The 19,839-nt window shown below is 60.8% G+C and overlaps 1 protein-coding gene and 1 long non-coding RNA gene across 3 annotated transcripts in view; both read left to right on the top strand.

Moving 5' to 3' along the window:
• Positions 1 to 932: 932 nt before the first annotated feature.
• On the top strand, positions 933 to 5,789 carry LOC141978076 (uncharacterized). Its single transcript, XR_012636329.1, has 3 exons — positions 933 to 1,458; positions 4,678 to 4,967; positions 5,566 to 5,789. It is a non-coding gene; the product is annotated as an uncharacterized LOC141978076 (long non-coding RNA).
• A 6,168-nt stretch (positions 5,790 to 11,957) lies between these two features.
• AEBP1 (AE binding protein 1) overlaps positions 11,958 to 19,839 on the top strand; it is a 29,375-nt gene continuing 21,493 nt past the window's right edge. The window contains exons 1-2 of one of the 2 annotated variants that reach the window (XM_074939920.1): positions 11,958 to 12,383; positions 16,973 to 17,371. In XM_074939920.1, the coding sequence (XP_074796021.1) occupies positions 12,122 to 12,383; positions 16,973 to 17,371 (661 nt within the window). In that variant the 5' untranslated portion in view covers positions 11,958 to 12,121. Of the gene's footprint in view, positions 12,384 to 16,972; positions 17,372 to 18,631; positions 19,195 to 19,839 lie in introns of those variants that run through there. The other variant, XM_074939921.1, reaches the window with a different exon arrangement.

The following is a 19,839-nucleotide window of genomic DNA, read 5'->3' on the forward strand; positions in this document are numbered from 1 at the left end:
CAGGTGCTGGAGCTGGGGGTGCTGGGGGCTGCCCCACCCCCTGGCCTGATGTAGTTGCCATTATAGCCAGGGTTTACAGTTTGGTTCAATGGCTCTCAGCACCCCCACTATAAACATTGTTCTAGCACCCCTGGCCCGCCATGAACAATGGGTCAATCCGCTCCCCCCTTTCTCCCTCCCCTCTGTGTGCAATGGGCGAGTCCGTTCCCTGAACCACTCCCTGCTCCCCCTCCATAATGGGTCAGTCCGCTCCCTGCTCCCCCTCTGCAATGGGTCAGTCTGCTCCTTGTCCCCCCTCCCCTCCTGTGAGCCATGGGTCAGTCTGCTCCCTGCTCCCCCCTCAATGGATCAGTCCACTCCCTGCTCCCCCTCTGCAATGGGTTGGTCTGCTCCCTGTTTCCCCCTCCCCAGCCATAGGTCAGTCTACTCCCTCTCCGCAATGGATCAGTCCACTCCCTGCTAGTGCTCCCCCACCCCTCCTGTGAGCCATAGGTGGGATGGGTCAGTCAGCACTGCTCCCCCTCCCCCAGTGAGCCATGGGTCAGTCCACTCCCTGCTCCCCCTTTGCAATGGGTCAGTCTGCTCCGCCTCCCCTCCTGTCCTGTGAGCCATGGGGTCAGACCATTCCCTGCTCCCCCTTTGCAATGGGTCAGTCTGCTCTGCCTCCCCTCCCCTCCTGTGAGCCATGGGTCAGTCCACTCCCTGCTCCCCCTTTGCAATGGGTCAGTCTGCTCCGCCTCCCCTCCCCTCCTGTGAGCCATGGGTCAGTCCACTCCCTGCTCCCCCTTTGCAATGGGTCAGTCTGCTCTGCCTCCCCTCCCCTCCTGTGAGCCATGGGTCAGTCCACTCCCTGCTCCCCCTTTGCACTGGGTCAGTCTGCTCCGCCTCCCCTCCCCTCCTGTGAGCCATGGGTCAGTCCACTCCCTGCTCCCCCTTTGCAATGGGTCAGTCTGCTCCCTGCTCCCCCTCCCGTCCTGTGAGCCATGGGTCAGTTTGCTGTGGGTGGCCTCCCTGTGGTCAGCTCCCACCTGTGCCATGGGGCTGACAGCCCTGCCCAGGGCTGGCCCTACAGCAAACGGTGCCCCCGGCGAGGAGCATCTTTGGTGCCCCTGCGCTTGTGAAACCTTCGGCTGCCTTCTCTTGTCCGGCGTTCGTAGCCCATTTCACGACTTCGTTGCACGACTGGCACGTGTGCTTTAGAAGACGACAGCCTTGCACGCTGGGCTGTGTCAATCTGGGCGGCGGGAGGAAAACGCCGCTCTCAGGAAGTCGGGGAGGTGCCGCGGGATTCTCCAAAGGCCCAGGACGTTCTAGGGGATGAGTGACCAACGCAGCCACGCAGGGAATGCCCGACACATGGGACTTCAAACGTTGCACTGCCCCTTCTGCCGCTAACCACGAGAACGGCCCCCCGGGCCCGGCACGCCGGAGAGCAGGCTGCCCGGATACTGCGGCCACGTAAGTACCTTTGCCCGTGCAAACCCAGAGAGCACAGCAGGGCCCTGCGGCCGTGGGCGGGTTCTGCGGCTCGCTCCGCACGCGGATGGGCCTGGCACGTGCCCGAAAGCAAGGGCGGCTCTCCCGCGTGCCGGAGGCGGCCGTGGCCCGGCTGTAACCGCCTGCCGCCAGCCTCCAAATCAGAGCCTGTCCCCGCAGGTCAGGCAGGGCGGAAAGAGGGGAGCCGTCGGCCTGCTGCAGGGTAACCTGCCCGGGGTGGGTTATGTGCCTGCCTGGCAGATCGCCTTTTTGCAGAAGCGAGCCATCTCCCATATGGTGCTGTGGAGTAGGGAACGCGGAGCGGAGTGCGCTCCCTGCTGCGGGCTGGCTGCCCGTGGTTGGCGCAGGACCCGTGCTGCACCAGCAGGCCCAGGCTCACCGGGACGTGGCTCTGCGACCAACGCGCGGGAAAGTTCCAGCTGCCGCGGATCGCAGCGGGGCGCGTGGGCTGCAGCGGCGCCTTTCCGGAGGAGGCCGCGCCCGGCTCCCTCCAGCTCTCCGCAGAGCCTGGCATCCTGCCGCAGGGTTGTTTTAAAGCCAGTGGAGAAATACAAGGGAATTTCTGCTGCCACCATGTGTCCCCACGAACCTCCCCCAGCTCGGCCGGCTGGGGAGGGTCCCTTTTCGACCCGGGGGGTGGTTCTGGCTGAAAAGCAGACACCTGGCAGCCTGAGCCTGGTCTCTGGAAGCGTTGCTCTGCCCGGTGCCTTGCTCGGCAGTTATCCCCATCCCACTGCAGCCTTTCCGCTCCTTTATCGCCAGGCTCTGTCCGCCCGGGCACGGCCCGAAGCAGGCTGGCCCCCTGCGAATGTTTGTCTCCACCCAGTCCCTGGGTCTGTGCATGGAGGAGCCGTGAGCCTGGGGCAGTGCCAGCGTCGCCCCTTCTCCTGCGGCGTGGCTGGAGCAGCAGTGTCTGTCCCGCACGGAGCGTCTGCCTCGGGCCTGGTGCTTTGCAGGGTGTTTAGTTCTCTGGCTGTTGGGGTTTGTTGAGCCCTCCAATTGCCTGGTGTTTCTCAAGCCCCTGGTGCCTGCGCCCTCCAGCCCCCCTGGCTCTCTGAGACGTCCAGCATCGTGCTCCTGGGCCAGGGCGAGACGGGAACGGCTGGGCCAGTCACACGCCACAAGGTGGCGCTGGGCCCTGCCAAAGGCTGCCACTCACGGCAGCCCCTGGTTTTGGAGCCCCTCACGCGCTTGATGCTCTGGTTCCTGGGGGTGCACAGGGGACGACCCGGCAGCCAAAGCTTCTGCATGGACGGGGGTCGGGGGTTGTGCTGCTCCACCTCTCAGGGAGCCTGTAAGGTCAGCGGTTTCCTGGCATGCCCGGAGACGCCGCGGGGCTCTCGGCGGCTCCCTTGTGCCAGGGTAGGTGCTGCTGGAGTCCATTGCACTTTAGCTCCCAAGTCGAGACCAGAGGGTGCCAGTAAAGCCCTGGCGCCTGTGATGTTTCCTGGAGCTCCCCAGCTCACAGGGAGGATACCCCTGCTGCCCTGCCCAGCGCAAGGGGCACCCAGCCCCCTTTGCGGGAGCCAGCTCTGTCCCCCCAGCCTGCAGCAGACTGCAGAGCCAGCGCTGGCAGGGTGTGGATGCTGCCACACGTTTCCCGCCGGGCTTTTGTGTGCCAGTCTGCGATTCCGAGCTGAATGTGCAGCCCCCAGATTCTGGCTCAGACCCCGGCATTCGCGACAGCTGGACAGGCCGCCCGCTCTCTCCAGCCAGAGCACAGAGCCTGCCGCAGACCCAGGGCACTCGCCGGCTGAGGGCGAGAGCTCCAGTTTCAGGCTGTGGGTAGCATTCCCAGCCCTGGTTCCCAGCAGCCCCCCTCTGGTTCTGGCCAACCTAAACTTCCCAAGTGCTTATGTAAGGTTTAGTCTGGCAGGAGTTCAGGATACGGCCCCGGCCGCGCGGCAGCCAAGAACGAGAGAGCTGTGGAGGGGGAATGCAGCCGGGCTAGGCAGTACCCCGAGCCCTCTCTTCAAAGAGCTGCAGTCTGTGCCCCTCCTGGACCCCCTCTGACAAACCCCAGTGCTGCAGCCCAGACCGTGCTGCCCAGGGCGGGACACGGCAATACCTTTGAGCCCCGGAGCATGGCCCCTTATTGGGCTGCTTCCAGAATCCTGAGCAGATTTGTTCTGATCCGATGCCGCCCCTCCCCACGTGGCACGATCCGGTCCAACCGCTGCATGGCTGAGCCTCCCTGGCCTGCAGCTTTTGGCAAGCCAGAGCCTTCCCTCGCAGAATGCCCTCTGGCCTAGGGAAGGTGCACGGGCTGGGAGCCAGGAGACCAGGAATTTTCAGCTTGCCTCCTTATGATTAGAGTTCCCGGCCCTTCACAGCCTGGAGTGCTGGGCGAGGCCTTGTGCCCTTCTCCTGGGAGGGAGGCGACTAGCACTCACCCCCCCAGCATGACCCAGCGCCGCTGTGGGGAGGGAGGAGGTGGGCCTGGACCCGGACCCAGAAGGAAAGCCCAAGGCCCGCTTTGAAATCCTCCTAGGAACCAATCTACCCCTTCTCCAGCACTGCAGCAGTGATGGCGTGATCCCCCCAAAGCCCTGGGGGGGCGGAGAGGGTGGGTCCCTTCCCACAAACTAGGCCCATTGAAATACCAGCCCGGGCTGCTGGCGGGTGCTGGGCAGGGAGCGAAAGGGGCAGGGCCCACCTGTGAGTAATGATCCGCCACATTCCATGCTCCTGGCGAGCGGCTGGCGGCTGGACGCGTTACCCTCGCTGAAGGGTCTGACAGCTGCACCCGGGGCAGAGCTGAGATCGGCTTTGTCCCCCCGAAGTGCGGGGCGGGGTTCCGGTCACAGACACGCCCTGGCGGCTGGCAGAGGATACGCTGGGGAAACGGAGATACCGTTGTCCGGACGTAGCCCAATGCGCTGGGGCGTGATCGGGGACTAACCCGCCGGCCTGCCAAGTGAAGGGGAAGCCCAGAACGGCCTGTGGATCCCCATACTGACGGCTGTGCAGCCCCTGAGAGCATCCACATAGGGATCCTAGCAATGCTGGACCAGGCCTGTACTCCGTGCAGACAGATCCTGATTCGCCTCTCCCGCGGGGACACGCTGATCTAAAACTAGCATAAGCAGAGACCCAGGCTTCTGATTTCAAAGCGGGGGGCGGGACGGAGTCTGACCTCTCACCCTCCCGTTTCACGCCATGGCAATTGTTTCCTCCCAGCGAAGTTACTCCTGATTTGCACCGGGGTAAGAGCCCAGCGAGGCAGGCAAGTCACCATGCAACGTCGCATCTCGTAGCAGCACCAAGTCCCTCCCCGGGCTCCTGGGCCTGGTCCGCACCAGAGATCAATCAGCTGGGAGAGCGCCCAGCTATATGCAAACTGCTACCGCTGAGTCTCCACCAGGCAACAGGTGATGGCTGCTAGCCCAGGCTACGGCCCCGACTGGAGGAAGCGCAGTCGCTCAAAGGGACCCCGGTGACTGTGTGTGTGTGTTCCAGGGGCTCAGCTGGTGAGTTTTCAACTGCCAGCCCCCTCCCTCCCCTTATCCCTGCCCAGCTCTCCCCCGAAATGCCTCCTGCCGTAGCCCCAACATCGCTAGCTCCTGGCTGATTGCCGGAGCCAGACCACAGCACATGGTGTTGGGGGGGTTTGGAGCTCTCCTCCCCGTTCCCCACAACGCTACAGTGGGAAAAGAGGCCCAGGTCAGACTGGGGTTAGTAACATGGCTGCTTCCCGCCCCCCCGCCCACCCATTGTTGACCTTAACCTGTGAAATGGAGGTGAAAGGCAATAGATAATCTGCGTCCACACTATAGAAGAGAGAGTGGTTAGGTCTGGGTTAGCTAACATGTTAGTTGGGTGTCTATGCAGCACCAAACACAAGGGGTCCAGGTCCATGGCGGGGCTCCTGGGCGTTACCGCAATACACATGACAAATAACAAAGAGAAAACCCCCTTTACCTACTCTAGACACCATCAGAGAGCTCCGGGTTGGCTCGGGCGCAGCTGTGGTGCACTGGGTCAGCCGGTACCGTCCATGGACGGTGCGTTGGGTCGGCTGCCCCATGGCATTCACCGAGTCACGCCGGGCACGGCGTTTTCTTGCAGGGCTTTCTTTTTGCACAAAGGCGGAGGGGAAAGAAGGGGAAACAAACCCACGAATGCCTCAAGTCTCCGCGGATGGGAAGGTGCCGCTCCCCGCCGCCCCCTCACAACTGGTGCCACTTTCTCCACTGGCCACCATCCCCGTGGGAACGGAGGGGGGCGGCTTTTTGCATTTTCAAGGCCTAAGATCAACAACATCTGCTTTGCATCTGGTGCTGACTAATGTCCGCTGGCTAGCATACGTAGGTATTAAGTACACACATTAAGTATTAATATAGCAATTATATAGTTATATAAAGCCTGTACCTCTGTTGTAAAACCTGTTCACTTATGCTAAGTATCCCATAACGCTTTGCATCAGCTGACATAAGCTTTGGCTTAAGTAGATAGGAAAACCAGAACATGTAATTGGTTCCTTATAACCACAGAACGCTAGTTACCCTCCCAAGCCTGTTTATCCAGGTATCTCCAAGCCCCTTAGTACTTGCAAGGCATCTACCCAGATCAAAGATAAGGGTGTTGGATGCATTATGGGCCGGAATGAATGGTGGGTACAGAACAAAGGGAACAGTACCTCATGGGATCAGAAAACACTATAGAAGCTAATTAGTTGAATCTCGTTTCAAATGCCATATCTGGTACCTTTTCCTGGTAAACAAGCAGGGTGTAGAAGGGCGGCTGTAGACGTGTAACCTTAGGAGCACACCTTCTGTGTGAGGTGAACGAAGCATCGCTTCCTCGGAGACTGGTATCCCACAGAACCTTTCTCCTGTGCCGGATTTGTAAACCTGACGGACGCTGGTTATTTGGGCTCTTGCACGTATTTCCTAATGAACCAAAGCGTGGCCAAGCACTTGACGGTACCACTCACCAACGCTGGTGAGCCTCTGACTCACTGGTGACCCCGTGCCGCTTTCTCACCGGTTCCCGTGATGCCAGAGCATTATTGATCGCGCGGAGACCCCGGTAACAAGCCTCTTTCTGGGCATTCCCAAGGGAGCTCGGCTCCACGGTTAACACGATCGCTGTTGGCCAAACGTCTGTCTTCCTTTGTGGCTAGATATTTCCTTACGCCCTTTGTCTCGGGCCCAATTCTGCCACCCTTAGCAGCACGGCGGGAAGGGGATTTTTGCGTAGAAGCACTTTTGGGCCAGAGACCCCCTTTACCTTGTGTATCCTGAGCCTGGCACTGTGTGGCTGAGATCCCACCCAGGGCTGCCTAAGCAATAATGGCCTTACTGCCTTGGGTCCCAGGGCACTGCTCGGAGAAGAAGGGCAGCAGAGCCCATGGTTATTCCAGAGGGTATCATGGCCAGAGAAGGAGATGGAAAGGGAACAGGGTGAGAGGTCCGCTTGCCTTTATCCTCTTCCACTGGGTTCTGGGGCTTAAACCTCACTGTCGAAGGTATTTTTCTGTCTCCTGTTACTGTAGTAACTGAGCACCTCCTTTTTCCCTACAACACCACTGTGAGGCAAGGCAGGGCTGTTAGATGGGGAAACTGAGGCACAGAGAGGCTAAGTGACTTGCCCAAGGTGTCACAGGCAGCTGTGGTGGAGCAGGGACTGGACCCCAGGTCTCCTCAGTCCTAGATTTGTCCTCTACCCACTGTGCCACCCTTCCTCTGCGAGAAGAGGCTGTCCTGCGCTCGGCCGCTCCTCTGGCTTGTTCGTATTGACCCACGAGAAACGCCTTTTCCAAATAGAGCAGTCTGCCCATCCACCACCCCTTGGGGGGCTGGACCCTGCCACAGGGTGGGCAGAGCCTGGAAGAGTGGGGTGGCAGGCCCCTGCAGAACAGACCAGTCCCCGGGGGGCTCAGCTAGTGAAGAGATCTGAGAGGGAGACTTGCAAAGGTGGGGAGAGAGCAGCATGAGGCTGGAACGGGTGTAGCAGAGGTTCTGTGCTTCCCCAGGTGAGAGGCTGCTACCCCTCTCCCAAGGAGCGGCAGGTCACTGGTTTGCTGTCTGGGTGAGAATTAGACAATCGGAGGCCAGAAGGGACCATGATGCTCATCTAGTCTGGCCTCCAGGGTCGCCCAGACCAAAGAACTGTCCCAAGGGATTCCTGCATACAGCCCATAGCTTGTGGTTGAGCTAGTGCGGCACTAGAAAGAGCCCCCCCCAACTGAAAATGCCCAGGCACTGGAAATCCCCCCGCCCCGGTCTGGGAGCGAGTGGTTCTGACGGTTCTTCGCCCCTCCCCGTTAAACATTTGTTCCTCACTTTTGTTCTTTCTGGCTAACTCACTCTCCTGACAACAAGGCTAAATAATGAACCCCAGAAGGAGCTCGGGGCCCTTGCAGGGGGGCGAGGGGAGGAGCTGTATCGTTGAAATGGCCCATCTGCTTCCAACTTCTACCCATTAATCATGAGACTCTGCAGACCACCCTGGCTAGCAGAGGATTCCTATCTTCAGCCCTTGGCCTCTCGCTTGGTTTGCTTCCCCAGATAGGGTCAGTAAGTGGTAAACAGGAAACGAACGTGCGCTCGCGAGCCTGTGACGGACGGGGGGTGGCCCTGAGAGACATGGGTTCACTGGCACCCCGGCCAGCTGCAGCCATCAATGGCCTCTCGTTCACGCCGTGTAAGGAACGGCTGCTCCTTTGGCATGGCCCTTGAGTCCAGATTGGCCCAGCCGAGGGACGTGTCCTCGGATCCAAAGCTGTGTCAGACCCAACAACCCTCCAGAGACTCAGACTCGCCGGCAGCCACGACACAGAGAGGCCTTGGCCAAGTGGGCCTTCAGAGCCAAAGTATTCAGGACTTGCAGCTTCCTTGGAGCCAGACGCCTCCTCCGATCCCACAGTCACTGAGAACTCTGCCTGGCCCCTAGGACTCCGGCACTTTGCCAGGTGCCTGCCCCGGGACCCCTATTCCGTTTTCTCTAGCCCAGCAGCTGCTATTAATTTCCTCCCTCTGTCATGGCTCCCGTGGGACAGCCTCTGGGGCTGGCCTCAGAGATGGGTCATCTGCCGGTTTTCTGGATCCCTCGATCTGCCCTTATGTCCCGGGCAGCCTCCTCACCTGGGGCCTCTGATACAGGCCTGGGAGGACTCATTCTTTCCATGGGTCTTTCCCCCATTTTCCGTGGGGGGAGAGAAAAGGCACTGGGTTCTGGGGCTGGGTTCCCCGTGTGACCCCGCCAACGCCTCGCTCCCTCCCAGGGTCAGGCCTGCGAGCATGTGACAGAGCAGCCCAGATCACGCTCTCCTCCGGAGAACACGTGGCCTCCTCTGCTCTAGCATCTGGTGCTGTGGTAGGTTGGTGTTGACCAGGCTGATCAAGGGGTCTGAGATCCTGCTGCTGGCCATGGAATCTCTCTGGCCTCCAGTGTCTCCCGCTGATGATGGGCCGACAGCCCAGTACTTCACCCCAGATCCCATCTCTGCTGTGAGCCAAGCATCTCCCTCCAGTGCCCCTTGACCCTGGATGGCCAATTACCTGGTAGCAATGGCCAGGGTCCCTTCCCTTGCCTGTCGAATGATCTGCTGAAAGAGGCCAGGCCTGTCCCGGAGGGGCCGTGAGCAGAGTGCTGGAGGCGGGAGCTCGCTCCGGCTGGCTGGTTTCCTTCTATTCTCCCCAGTCGCTAGCCAGCCGGGCTGCGAGCAAAGTTTGTGGGTGTAGCCCGGCACCCTGCGGTGCTGCGCAGTGACCACGCTGCCCAGCGACGGGTTGGGTTTGCAGACGGGGGTGGGTTTGGGATCACAGCCGGGCTCTGATTCTGCCTCGGAGGAGACGGGCTGGATTACGCAGACCTCTGAATAATGGGCGTCCAACCAACTCCCATTAGGGTCCGTGGAAAGAGGCCCAGATGTCTGTAGTGGGGAGCCGGGCCAGGCCAAGTCCAACCACCTTGGAAGAGAGACATCCCCGTATCCCAGCAGACGTGGGTGCCGGGGGCACATTCCCGAGCACTGCCGGAGTTCACAAGGTGGAGGGAGAGGTGGGCCCAGTATCGGCGCGGTACAGAGTGGGCCTGGGAAATGCTACCCAGCGCCAGGGAACAATCTCACCCTAGGGAAACTCCAGGGGGACAGTGGGTGGGTGCCAGCTGCTGGCAGCCGGGACAAGAGGGAGGTTTGTCACTTGGCAGGGTGGGCCTGGGTACAGATCTATGTCTCCCAAAGGCTGGGATGTTTGGAACTGGGGGTGGGCATCTGGTCCGTGGGGTCAGTGGGCGCCAGCAGCTCTGCAGCTGTGGGAGGAGTCTGGGGGCAGCTCCCCCGGCTCTGCTGGGGCCATTGGCAGCAGACTTTGCTGGCTCTGGTCTCCAAACAGCGATTAGGACATCCCTGGGGAAGACATCTGGGGGTGTGTTGAAGGGTGCGGCAGGACGGACTCCTCCCAGTGCCCAGGAGCCCTGCGTGAGTGATCCCAGAGTGCCTGGCTGGGGCAGATACCTGATTGGCCAAGGAGCTCTGGGGAACACCCCTTGAAGGCCCCCCATTGATGGGTGGCTGCTGGGGCAGCCTGGCAGCCAGCTCCTGGTTTGACCAGGGCACACCCCACTGAAACTCTTCTCTGTTTCCCAGGGGCCACGAGGAGCACAGCGGGGCCGGTGTAGCTGACACAGGAGGCTGGGCAGAACCTGAACGCAAAGGGAGCTTAAAGGTGGCTGTGCCACATCCTTCGGTCCTGCACTCTGCGTAGGGACGGCCTGGCTGAGAACAGGCCCGTCAGAGTCCACAGTCAGGGAATGTGCGGCAGAATTCTCCTCTGGGTGCAGATTTGGTTCCCAGGATCTCCCCGTTGGTGTGTGACTGCTCTTTGACGAAAACCTGCCCTGTGTGACCTGGCAGAGATGCCAGAGCATGTTAACTCTGAACCTTACTGATGACACATGTGCAGATTTACTTATGCCCTAAGGTGGGTCACCAAGTCTTTGTGGAGGGAGTAGTAAGGAGCTTTACCACATTTGGGGATCAAATGGTGCCATGAGGGGGCAACAAACTGTTGATTGCTTTAGCAGAAGGAGCCAGCTACTGTCTTCTCCCACAATCTCCCGATGCCTTCGTAGGTGCCAGACCCCTGCTGTCCCTCCCCAGCTGCCACGCCCTGCAGGCTCTCCCTGACAGCTCCCGTGGTGCAATCACGCAGCATCCAGCAGCTTACGGCGAGCGTGGAAAGAGTGCACGGCAAACGGAGCTGGCTATCCAACTGGGGGCCCGCTGCACAGAGGGGACTCCGTCTATCGTCATTAAGGCACAGAATTTCCCATCTGCTGCACCAGAGGCCGCTGAGTTCAGCGGGGGGCCTGGCCACCGAGTCCAGTAGACCTGGCATGGAAATCAGTGGGCCACAAAATCCAGGGGTCCAGCTGCAGAACCGACAAGAGTCCTGGGAGAAGAAGGTGACTCTGCTGTTGGCTGTACAGTCATGCCCCCCTGGGTGCCTGCCTGGGCTTTGGGCCCCCAATCCCACCTCTGCTCGGTATATTTGGGGAGAGCCTGCTCCTTCCTCTGAAGGGATCTGGAGCCGTCTGGCCCCTGGGTGGTTTGGATCGGATCCTCCCAGGGCCTCCTGCATTCGGCAGTGGGCTGGCATCCCGGGCACCTCGGCTTGAAACTCTGCTGTCCCGTCCCAGCGCTGGCTGGGAATGGATCTCCTACACCGCTGGAAGTCTCTGCTGAACCCGTGGTGCCTGAACATCTCCCCTTCCCCAGGCAGGGTGGGGTTACAGCAGAGGGTGCTGCCTTCTCTGATCCACCCTCCCCTGGAAAAGGGAAGGGGAGGCTGGCCTTGGTTTCCTCCGCAGAGCTAGACGGCTCCTCTGGCTGCCTGGCGTTCACTCCGACTGCTGTAGGGGAGAGGGGAAGGCGCCCGCTGCTGCGCTCCGGGACTGGATCAACCCCCCCACCCCCACCCTGCAGATTGGAGTCTCGGCGACCAGCCGCAGCAAGGGGAACTGCGTTGCTGAAGCCCCCTCTGCGTGGGGGGAGCTGGAGACCCTAGTGGGGGCAGCCGGGCGACAGCGAGGCGTCTCGGAGCTCTCGGGCGCCGTTTGCTGGCTGCAGCGATCGCTGGGCGTATTGGACCGGTCCGTACGGCCCAGCCTGGACCCCCCACTTTTGGATGTGGGCGGGGGGGCAACCGCTCCAGGGCGTCGGGGGGGGGGCCTGCTGGCTCCCAGCCCTTGGCCTGCTGCCTCTGACTTCAAAGCTGACTCAGCCACAACCTTCTGGTCTGAATTAAGCCCAGCTGTGCGGAGCTGCATTCTTCGGGGCTGGCTCCGGCTCCCCCTCCGCCCCCCGTCGGCAGCGCATTCCACCGCCCGCTCCGGAAGCCCCGGAGCTGCCCCGTCCTGACAGCTGCGCCGCATCTGCCTGCTGCAGAGCCCGGTGACCCGGCTGCCCCGAAGGAAGCTTGAGCGACAAACAGCCCCCCCCCCCCCCCCCCCACCGGGCCCTGTCCCCACACGCCCGGGCCGTGTCCCCACACGCCCAGCCCCTGCGTGGCCACCCAGCCCGTAGGCCAGGTGAGGCCAGGGTCTGTGCCCTCTGGGGCTGGGGGGTTTCTAACTCTACCCTAGCCCCCTCCCCCCCGGGGGGCGCGAGGCTGCCATGGGGCTCGGCGGAGCCTGCCGGCTGCTGCTGCTGCTCTGCCTGCTCGTGGGGCTGCTGACCCCCAGCCCAGGGCAGCTCCCGACGGAGCTGACGGACGACGAGATCGAGGAGTTCCTGCAGGGCTTCCTGCGGGAGGTCAGCCCCCAGGGCGAGGAGGAAGCCGGGGGGCGGGGGCTGGAGGAGCCCCCCGAGCCGCAAGGGAGGCTGAAGCCTGCAGGGAAGGGCAAGGCAGCCAAGGCCCCCACGGAGGTGGAAGAAGGTAAGTGTTTTGAGCGCAACCTGGGTACAGAGGGCCTGATCCTGCCCTACCCCGCCCCCTTGGGTCCAATTCTGCCTGGCTACCTTGGCACCCGATCCTGCCCTACCCATCCCCTTGGGCCCAACTCTGCCTGGGCCCAATCCTGCCCAGCCCCCTCGAGACCTGATTTCCTACGTCCACTCTGCATAGGTGTGACTGGCACCCAGGGGCTGGGCAGGGGCAACTGGGCCTAGGGCGACTTGCCGGCAGCAACCTAGGGCCAGCAGAGGGGCTGGGCTGGCTGCAACTTGCAGCTCAGGATGTGGGGGTCCCGCTGACTGGCTTTGTGCTGGGTGCCCCTGGGGAGAGGGGGAGCAGGAGAGCAGAGCAGCCAGCGCCCCTGGCCATGCTGGGCTTCCCAAAACGCCTTGGGAGCCACTGCCCCTTCCCCCCGCCCCAGGCCGGTTGGCGGTACCGGGGGTTCCCAGCTGTGGGCGACAGGCTGGAGACTGGAACACAGGGCTCGCCAGCCTGGGTCAGAGCCGGGGTCCACCCAGCCCAGGCTCCGGTCTCTGACGGCGGCAGCCCTGGATGCTGCAGGAACCCTGCTGCGATGGGGCACCCCTGGCCGTCAGAGGTGGGTGTGGACTGTCCCTTCCCAAGGAGTGACGGGCTGGTATTTGGCTCCTGCCCAACGGAGATGTCTGGAGATCAGCACCTGATCGGTTGTGTCCTCCTAGCAAACTGGGCTGTTAGTGCCTGGGGGCAAAGCCGGGGGGCAGCCATGGTGGAGTCTGTGCCCCCTGGGGCAGATCTCCCCCCCTCATAGATCCCAGGGCACACTCACCCCCTCCCCCATCTGTCATAGCTACAAGAGAGCAAACCCCTATATGGACAGTCTCTATTATCACACACACACACACACACACACCCCCGCAATCCCAGCCCGCCCCTCCTGCACTGCACGAGCTCAGCTGCACCCTCCTCTCCCCTGTGCTGATGGCCCAGGGCTGCAGGGGGGCTAGTCCGTGCTGTCCCTGTTAGAGGGGTCGATTGAGAATCCAGCCCCACCTCCCCACAAGTGTTAGCGCAGAGGGTGATGTGGGGAGCTGATGTCCCAGTGTCCCCTCCGGACAGCCACAGGGGGGCACAGGTGGGGCGGTTACCCTCGCACCAGGGCTGTCTCTGGGACCAGCTCACAGGTGGGCCAGTCAGATGGTCACAAGAGCGATCCCAGGCCAGGCTCCAAAATGTCCCCACTGAGCTGCTTAGGCCAGGAGGGGAACCAGGCCCACACCCCCAAAAATCAGGAGCCCAGAGAGCATGGGCTTGGCAGAACAATAAATGTGCCCCGTATGTGTGTGTGTTCACATGGATCCGTGCATCCGCGTGTGTGTTTGTGTGCCTGCCTGCTTCCACTCTCAGCCTTAACACAGATCTGTCGTGCAGCTTTCCTGGTGGCTGGCAGGAGGCGCCGTTAGCCATCCCCAACCCCCGGCCGTCCTGCCCCTTGGCATCCCCCTCCATGCTGACTCACAGCAGTAGCTCACCGGGGGACAGCAGTGTGAACCCCGCCGCATGGGGCGTGTGACTGAGAACTAGAACATTTAGCGTTTTCAGTGAAAAAAATCAACCCCCCCAAATATTTCGATTGGGAAATGGGAGCCCCACCCATTCCCCTGCACCCCCTCCTGCTCATGGGACTTGTAGTTTGGGTGCTGCGTCCTCCCATTGGCTGCTGTGGGCCCGGCTCCCTGGTCCGGCTGCATCTCCCGTGATGCACAATGGGCTCCCCTTTTGGGGAGGGGCATGGAAGGCCTATGGCTGCAGAGCATCATGGGAGATGAAGTCCCCTGGGGAGCTTGGCCCATGGAGCAGAAGAGGGGAGCGAGACAACTGAACTGCATCTCCCATGGGGCACCGCAGCGGCATTTCAGGGTCTGAATATTGCAGGTTCCCGGCACTAGGTTTTCCCACTGAAATCTCCCCCACAGGAAAGAGAAGCTTTTTGCAACAACAAAAAACTGGTTTAGCGGAAAAGCCAAATTTCTATATGGTCATGATGGAAAACTTTCAGCTGGCCCCTAGCTCCATCCTCTCTCCCTCCTGCGTCCTGAGGAGGCTGCGTCCATGGGGTCCGTGGGGGCTGGTGCCTTTGCCAGGGCTTCTCCCAGGCTGTGAGCAGGCCCCAGAGCATGGAGGCAGCTGGGTTCGCTTCCGCCTGCTCCCAGCCCCCATGGCGGGGTGGAAGCGCCATATGGATCGGGTGTCGAGGGATGGGGCAGGAAGGGGAATCCGGCACGGGAGAGCTTTGTGCTGCTGTCCTTACCAGTGCCGGACGCTGGGTCTGAGCTGACGGGCATCGCAGGGCTGGGAGAGCCGGGGGTGGGTCAGGGTTGAAGAGCTGGGTGGGGGAAAGGGATAGCCTTGCACACGCTGTCTCTCGCCAGGGCTCCTGATTGCACAAGCCCCTGGCAGCATGGCCCCTCTGGGCTTTGGAAATGGGCCGCCCTCTCCATCCTGTCAGCTTTTCCAGGCTGAGGCCTGCAGAGCGGGGTTTGGCTGCCGGCCCAGCTCTCAGGGGTGAGGTTTCCCTTCTCGGCGGCTGCCGGTGAGCAGCCTGGACCCTGGCGGGGGCTCGCTCTGTTCTGCTCAGCCTGTGGGGCTGTGCCAGCTTCTCCAGGGAGGGGGCCGTGCTCCCTGCTCAGGGCCCCGAGCGGGACAGGAAGGCTTGTCTGAGACAGCCCTAATGGCCTGTCACCCAGGGGCAGGGCCCTGGGTTAGGGTAGGTGGCTGGAGAGGTGTGAGCTGAGGGCCGTTCATCGCAGGGAGCGGCGATGAACGGTTCGTCTCCTCATGATGGCCGCGTCACGGCTCTCCTGGCGGATCGGTTTGTCAGAAACCTGCAGCTCGTTTGCTCCGCCGCGGCCGCTGGGCGTGTCCGCACCGACCGGGTGGGACGTGGGAGCGTCTGGTTGCTGCCGAGGTTGGGCAAGGAGTGAGGAAATACAACTCCGCCTGTGCCCAGAATGGGGCTTCCCCCAGGCGACGAGGGAGCAAGGAGGAGGAGGGGGCCCTGGTTGTTGTATACGCTGCCCAGGGGACTCGTTCCTCCCTGCAGTCTGCTCTGGGCACGTCAGTTCAGCGGGGCCAGGTGAGGGTCACCCTCCTGGGGGGCACTGGGCAAACAGCGGGCACTCAGGGCAGTGGGGAAGTTCTGCTCTGTTCCCCCAGGCACAGGGGGGGCTCCAAATCCCAGCCCAGGATTGGGCCCTCTCTGCTCACGCACCAGAGGACGTGGGAACGCTGCCGCTCAGAGCTTTGGAATGAGCCTGCGGCTGCTCTGGAGCAACGGGGCCGTTACTCAGCAGCCTCCTCGCCTTCCTGTCAGCCACTGAGTCATGGTGCGAGGCCTCCCTGTCTGGCTGGAGCTCGCTGGAGCCCTGGGCCGGGGTGATCTCAGAGCCCCCACCCTGACAATATGCCCAAAGAGCACCTGCCTCCTGGAGTGTCCTCTGCATCCCTCGCCAGTCCGCAAGGGGCATCCGGGCAAGGGCACTAACAGAGCCCAGATACCCATGCTGCCCACCTGTGCCACTCCCCCTTCAGCTGTTCCCTGTTCCCCTGCCTCTGTGTCCAGCTGATGGTGCAGCAAGGTGCTCGCTTCTGTCCTGGGGCCCATCCTGGGGTCAGATCAGTGGGGCGGGAGCTGGACAATTATGCCAAGGTATTTCCTGCTCATCTTCCCCCCGTCCCTTTGATGCTGGCTTCCTGACTGTCCTGGGGAGGGCGGATTGTTCCCAGAACAGGGGGTGGGGGTGGGGGGCAGAGGAGATGATCCGTGACTGCTGGAGAACATTCCCAGAAAGCAAACCTCATATTCATAACCGTGGGTATTCGCTGGGGCAGCTGATTGCTCTCGCCCCATCAGGGACTAGAAACAATTCTCAGGATCATGGTGTCCAATCAGTAGAACAGGAGGTTTGAACCCCCCCGATACCCCTCCCGCCAAGTTGCTTGCTGAGTAAGCGAGTGGCCGGGAGTGACGCATGCAAAGAACCTGGCTAATCGTTCCAATGGGCGCCCTCTTGGTTTGCAGACATGCCGCGGCCGGATTCGGTGGCTGAATGACCAGTGCGATAGGGCTGGCGCACTGCAAGGTTGGCATTACCAACGCTGACCATTCACATCTTATAAGCCAGGCTCCAAATAGCAGAAGACTTAAAATTTCTAAGTGCTGGGCTGCTTCTGCGTGGAAGTGGTGGAGAATGCGGGCAGCCTAGGTCATTGTGTGGGAAATAGAAGGAATCCCAGGAAGCTGCCCGGACACAGAGGCTATGGCCTAAGGTGCTGGCAAGGCTGCGTGCCCAATGGGCCGTGGGCATCAGAAATCCCCAGTGGGTATTGTTTAATGTCCTGCTGAAAGGCAGGGGAAGAGCCAGGACCCAACAGAGTGGGGCTGGCTTCATGTGTGGAGTGACAATGACTCCCTGGGGCCCAGCTGGGTGGAGGAAGGTGGCCCCATAGGCCTGATGGGCAGAGACCCGGAGCCCAGCTGGTTGCGTGGGGCCCAGAGACTGGCCTGGGACTGACTCTTTCCTTTTATACAGGGACAACTGTGAAAGTTAAAGAGAAACCCAAGAAAGGGAAAAAGGAGCGGCCCCCCAAGCCCACCAAGAAGCCCAAGGAGAAGCACCCAAAGGCCACCAAGAAGCCCAAGGAGAAGAACCCAAAGGCCACCAAGAAGCCCAAGGAGAAGCGCCCAAAGGCCACCAAGAAGCCCAAGGAGAAGCCTCCCAAAGCCACCAAGAAGCCATCTGGCGGGAGGAGGCCCAAGATACCACCCCCCACCCAGCCCTACGAGGAAGAGGAGAGGTACCGGCAACCCGAGAGACCTCTGATCCCCCCACCAGCCGAAAAGGATTACAGCCTGCCCGAGACTCCCAGAATCGCCTCACCCTATGATGAGGAAGAGGAGAGATCCCGGACATATGGGGAACGGGACAAAGGTAAGTGCTACTGATTGACTGATCGGGTTGCCAGTCACTCAGCACATGGCACCCGCCCACCCCGCACTCCTCCTCGCCTTGCCCCATCGCCCGCCACCTCCCCAGAGCCCCCCGACCGCAAGGGCAACCCCCCAGTTCCTACACACGACAGTCTCCTCCCCCTTTAGCGTGAAAGGACATGACCAAGGAGTTACCAATCCGTGAGTGTCACTAAACACGCAACATTCTGCACGGCCCAGTCTGAGCGGTGGCTTCTCCCTGGAGAACGCCTCATGGGCATCGGAACGGTGTCTGGGGCGCCGTCTGCTCTTTGTGGGGTTGCTGCGTCAGGGACATCTCTCTGCTTTGTAGTGTCAGGGTCCCTGGTAGTAGAAACAGGGCCAGGAGGCTCCTCTCGCTGTATCGCGGCTCGGGATTTCCAGGAGGCGGCAGCGTTGTGGAACTTGTGCTTCAAGGCTGGGTTATGAGTCTTTTCTGGGGCGTGTTCGGTGCCGTTTCTCTCCACTGAGGCAGAGGCCCAGACGCAGTCACTCCAAGGCTCCCCCAGTCAGCTTGATCGTCCCTCATTAAGATTTTCTCACCCAGCCTGACCGCCCTGCCACAAATAGTCACATCCACCTGATTCTTACGAACTTTCAGTTTAACCAATCCAGGTGAGACCCTAAATTACCTCCCATAAACAACATTGCTGGCATCTGATTTGCAATCGCATGGGCTGCATTGCTATAGGCCGAGAGAAAAATTGCAATATTTTGTGGGCTTTATCGGGGGTCAGAGTCTAGATCGCTTGCTTGAATGTCTGCAGGAACATTTCTGCCGGGACGGTGAGGAGCTGAGGTGCTGTGTTTGATTCCATTTCTCTCGACAAACAATGGGACATCTTCGGATGTGAATTGGGTTCCGTTGTCACCATCTGCTCGGAAACTCCCAGTCCTGAAAAGCCGAGTCTTAACCCTCTTCGCTGAACTAGTGGAATGCACGCAGAATACTGCAAGCCGGTTAGATTGGGCACCTACGGCAGTATATGGCCCCAGAAGCGGTCCACCATTGTCCATGCAACGGAGCACGTTTAGGGATGTGTTACGTTCGCTGACGATCTTGACGCTTGTTCTGCCATTTCCTCCGTTGTGTATCAATCCCTGCCCAACCACCCAGGACTCTTGGCCAGACTTTGCCTTTTTGAAATTCCCAAATAGTCTTCATCTAATTTTTGGACTACGTGGGCCCTGAGCCCCAAAGGAATAACCACGTTTGCAACCGTGATATACACGTAAGGGTTCTTTGTGAGCAAAGAAAGATGGACACAGCTGTCTGTGCACATCCACTCCTCGAAATGTCCTGCTCTTTCACCGGCACTGGGTCATTGTTAGGGTTTCGTTGTCCATGGCAAGGGTTCAGTTTGTGCCACATGGATCATACCTACCTGGCTCTGGTGCCAATTCCGTAGGCCAGCTTACCCGCCACTTCCCAATGGGCCAGCATGTCAAGCAATCTGCATTGCATGTCGGCTGGCCCTTTTGAACTCACTATCAGGACAGTGCGTGTGCACGAACATCACCCCTCTCTGTAACCATGCTGGAGTCAGTGCCGGGACTCCTTTCATTAAAACCGAAAGCAGCGGTTGGTGAATCGTTGCCCACCAGGGATCGGTGACACTTTTGAACTCCACTCTGAGCTTCTCACTCAATTCAGGTACAGCTCCCTTCCCTTCTGCCAAGAGATCTCAAGCAGTGTGATCTTCCACCCCTTGTGAAATGACTGCACCAACTCCATAACGTGAGGTGGCACAAGCTATCTTCATAAGCAGAGGTGTGCTGTAGTTGGTAAGGACCCTTCTTGATCCTGGAAGCTTCTTGACTTCATCAAGAACCGTGGCTGACTGTAGACCAGTGGTTTTCCAAACTTTTTTTCTGGTGACCCAGTTGAAGAAAATTGTTGATACCCACGACCCAACAGAGCTGGGGATGAGGGGTTTGGGGTGTGGGAGGGGCTCAGGGCTGGGGCAGAGGGTTAGGGTTTGGGGGTTGAGCGCTGCAGGGTGATGCCAGGAATGAGGAGTTCAGGGTGTGGGAGGGGGCTCTGGGATGGGGCAAGGGGTTGGGGTGCAGGAGGGGGTCAGGGCTCTGGGCTAGGGATGCAGGCTCTGGGGTGGGGCCAGGGATGAGGAGTTTGGGGTGCAGGAGCGGGCTCCGGGTTTGGGGAGGCTCAGGACTGGGGCATGGGCTTACCTCCAGTGGCTCCCGGTCAGCTGCGCAGCTGGGGTGCAGAGACAGGCTTCCTGTCTGTCCTGGCACCATGGACTGTGCTGTGCCCCGGAAGTGGCCAGCAGGTTCAGTGCCTAAGAGGAGGTGCGCAAGCAGCTCTGTGTGACTCTTGCCTGAAGGCACCACCCCCCCAGCTCCTACTGGCCAGTTCCCAGCCAATGGGAGTGCAGAGCCAGTGCTCAGAGTGGGGGCAGCGCGCAGAGT

Source organism: Natator depressus, chromosome 26 (genome assembly GCF_965152275.1).
Source record: "Natator depressus isolate rNatDep1 chromosome 26, rNatDep2.hap1, whole genome shotgun sequence".
Lineage (NCBI taxonomy): Eukaryota > Metazoa > Chordata > Testudines > Cheloniidae > Natator > Natator depressus.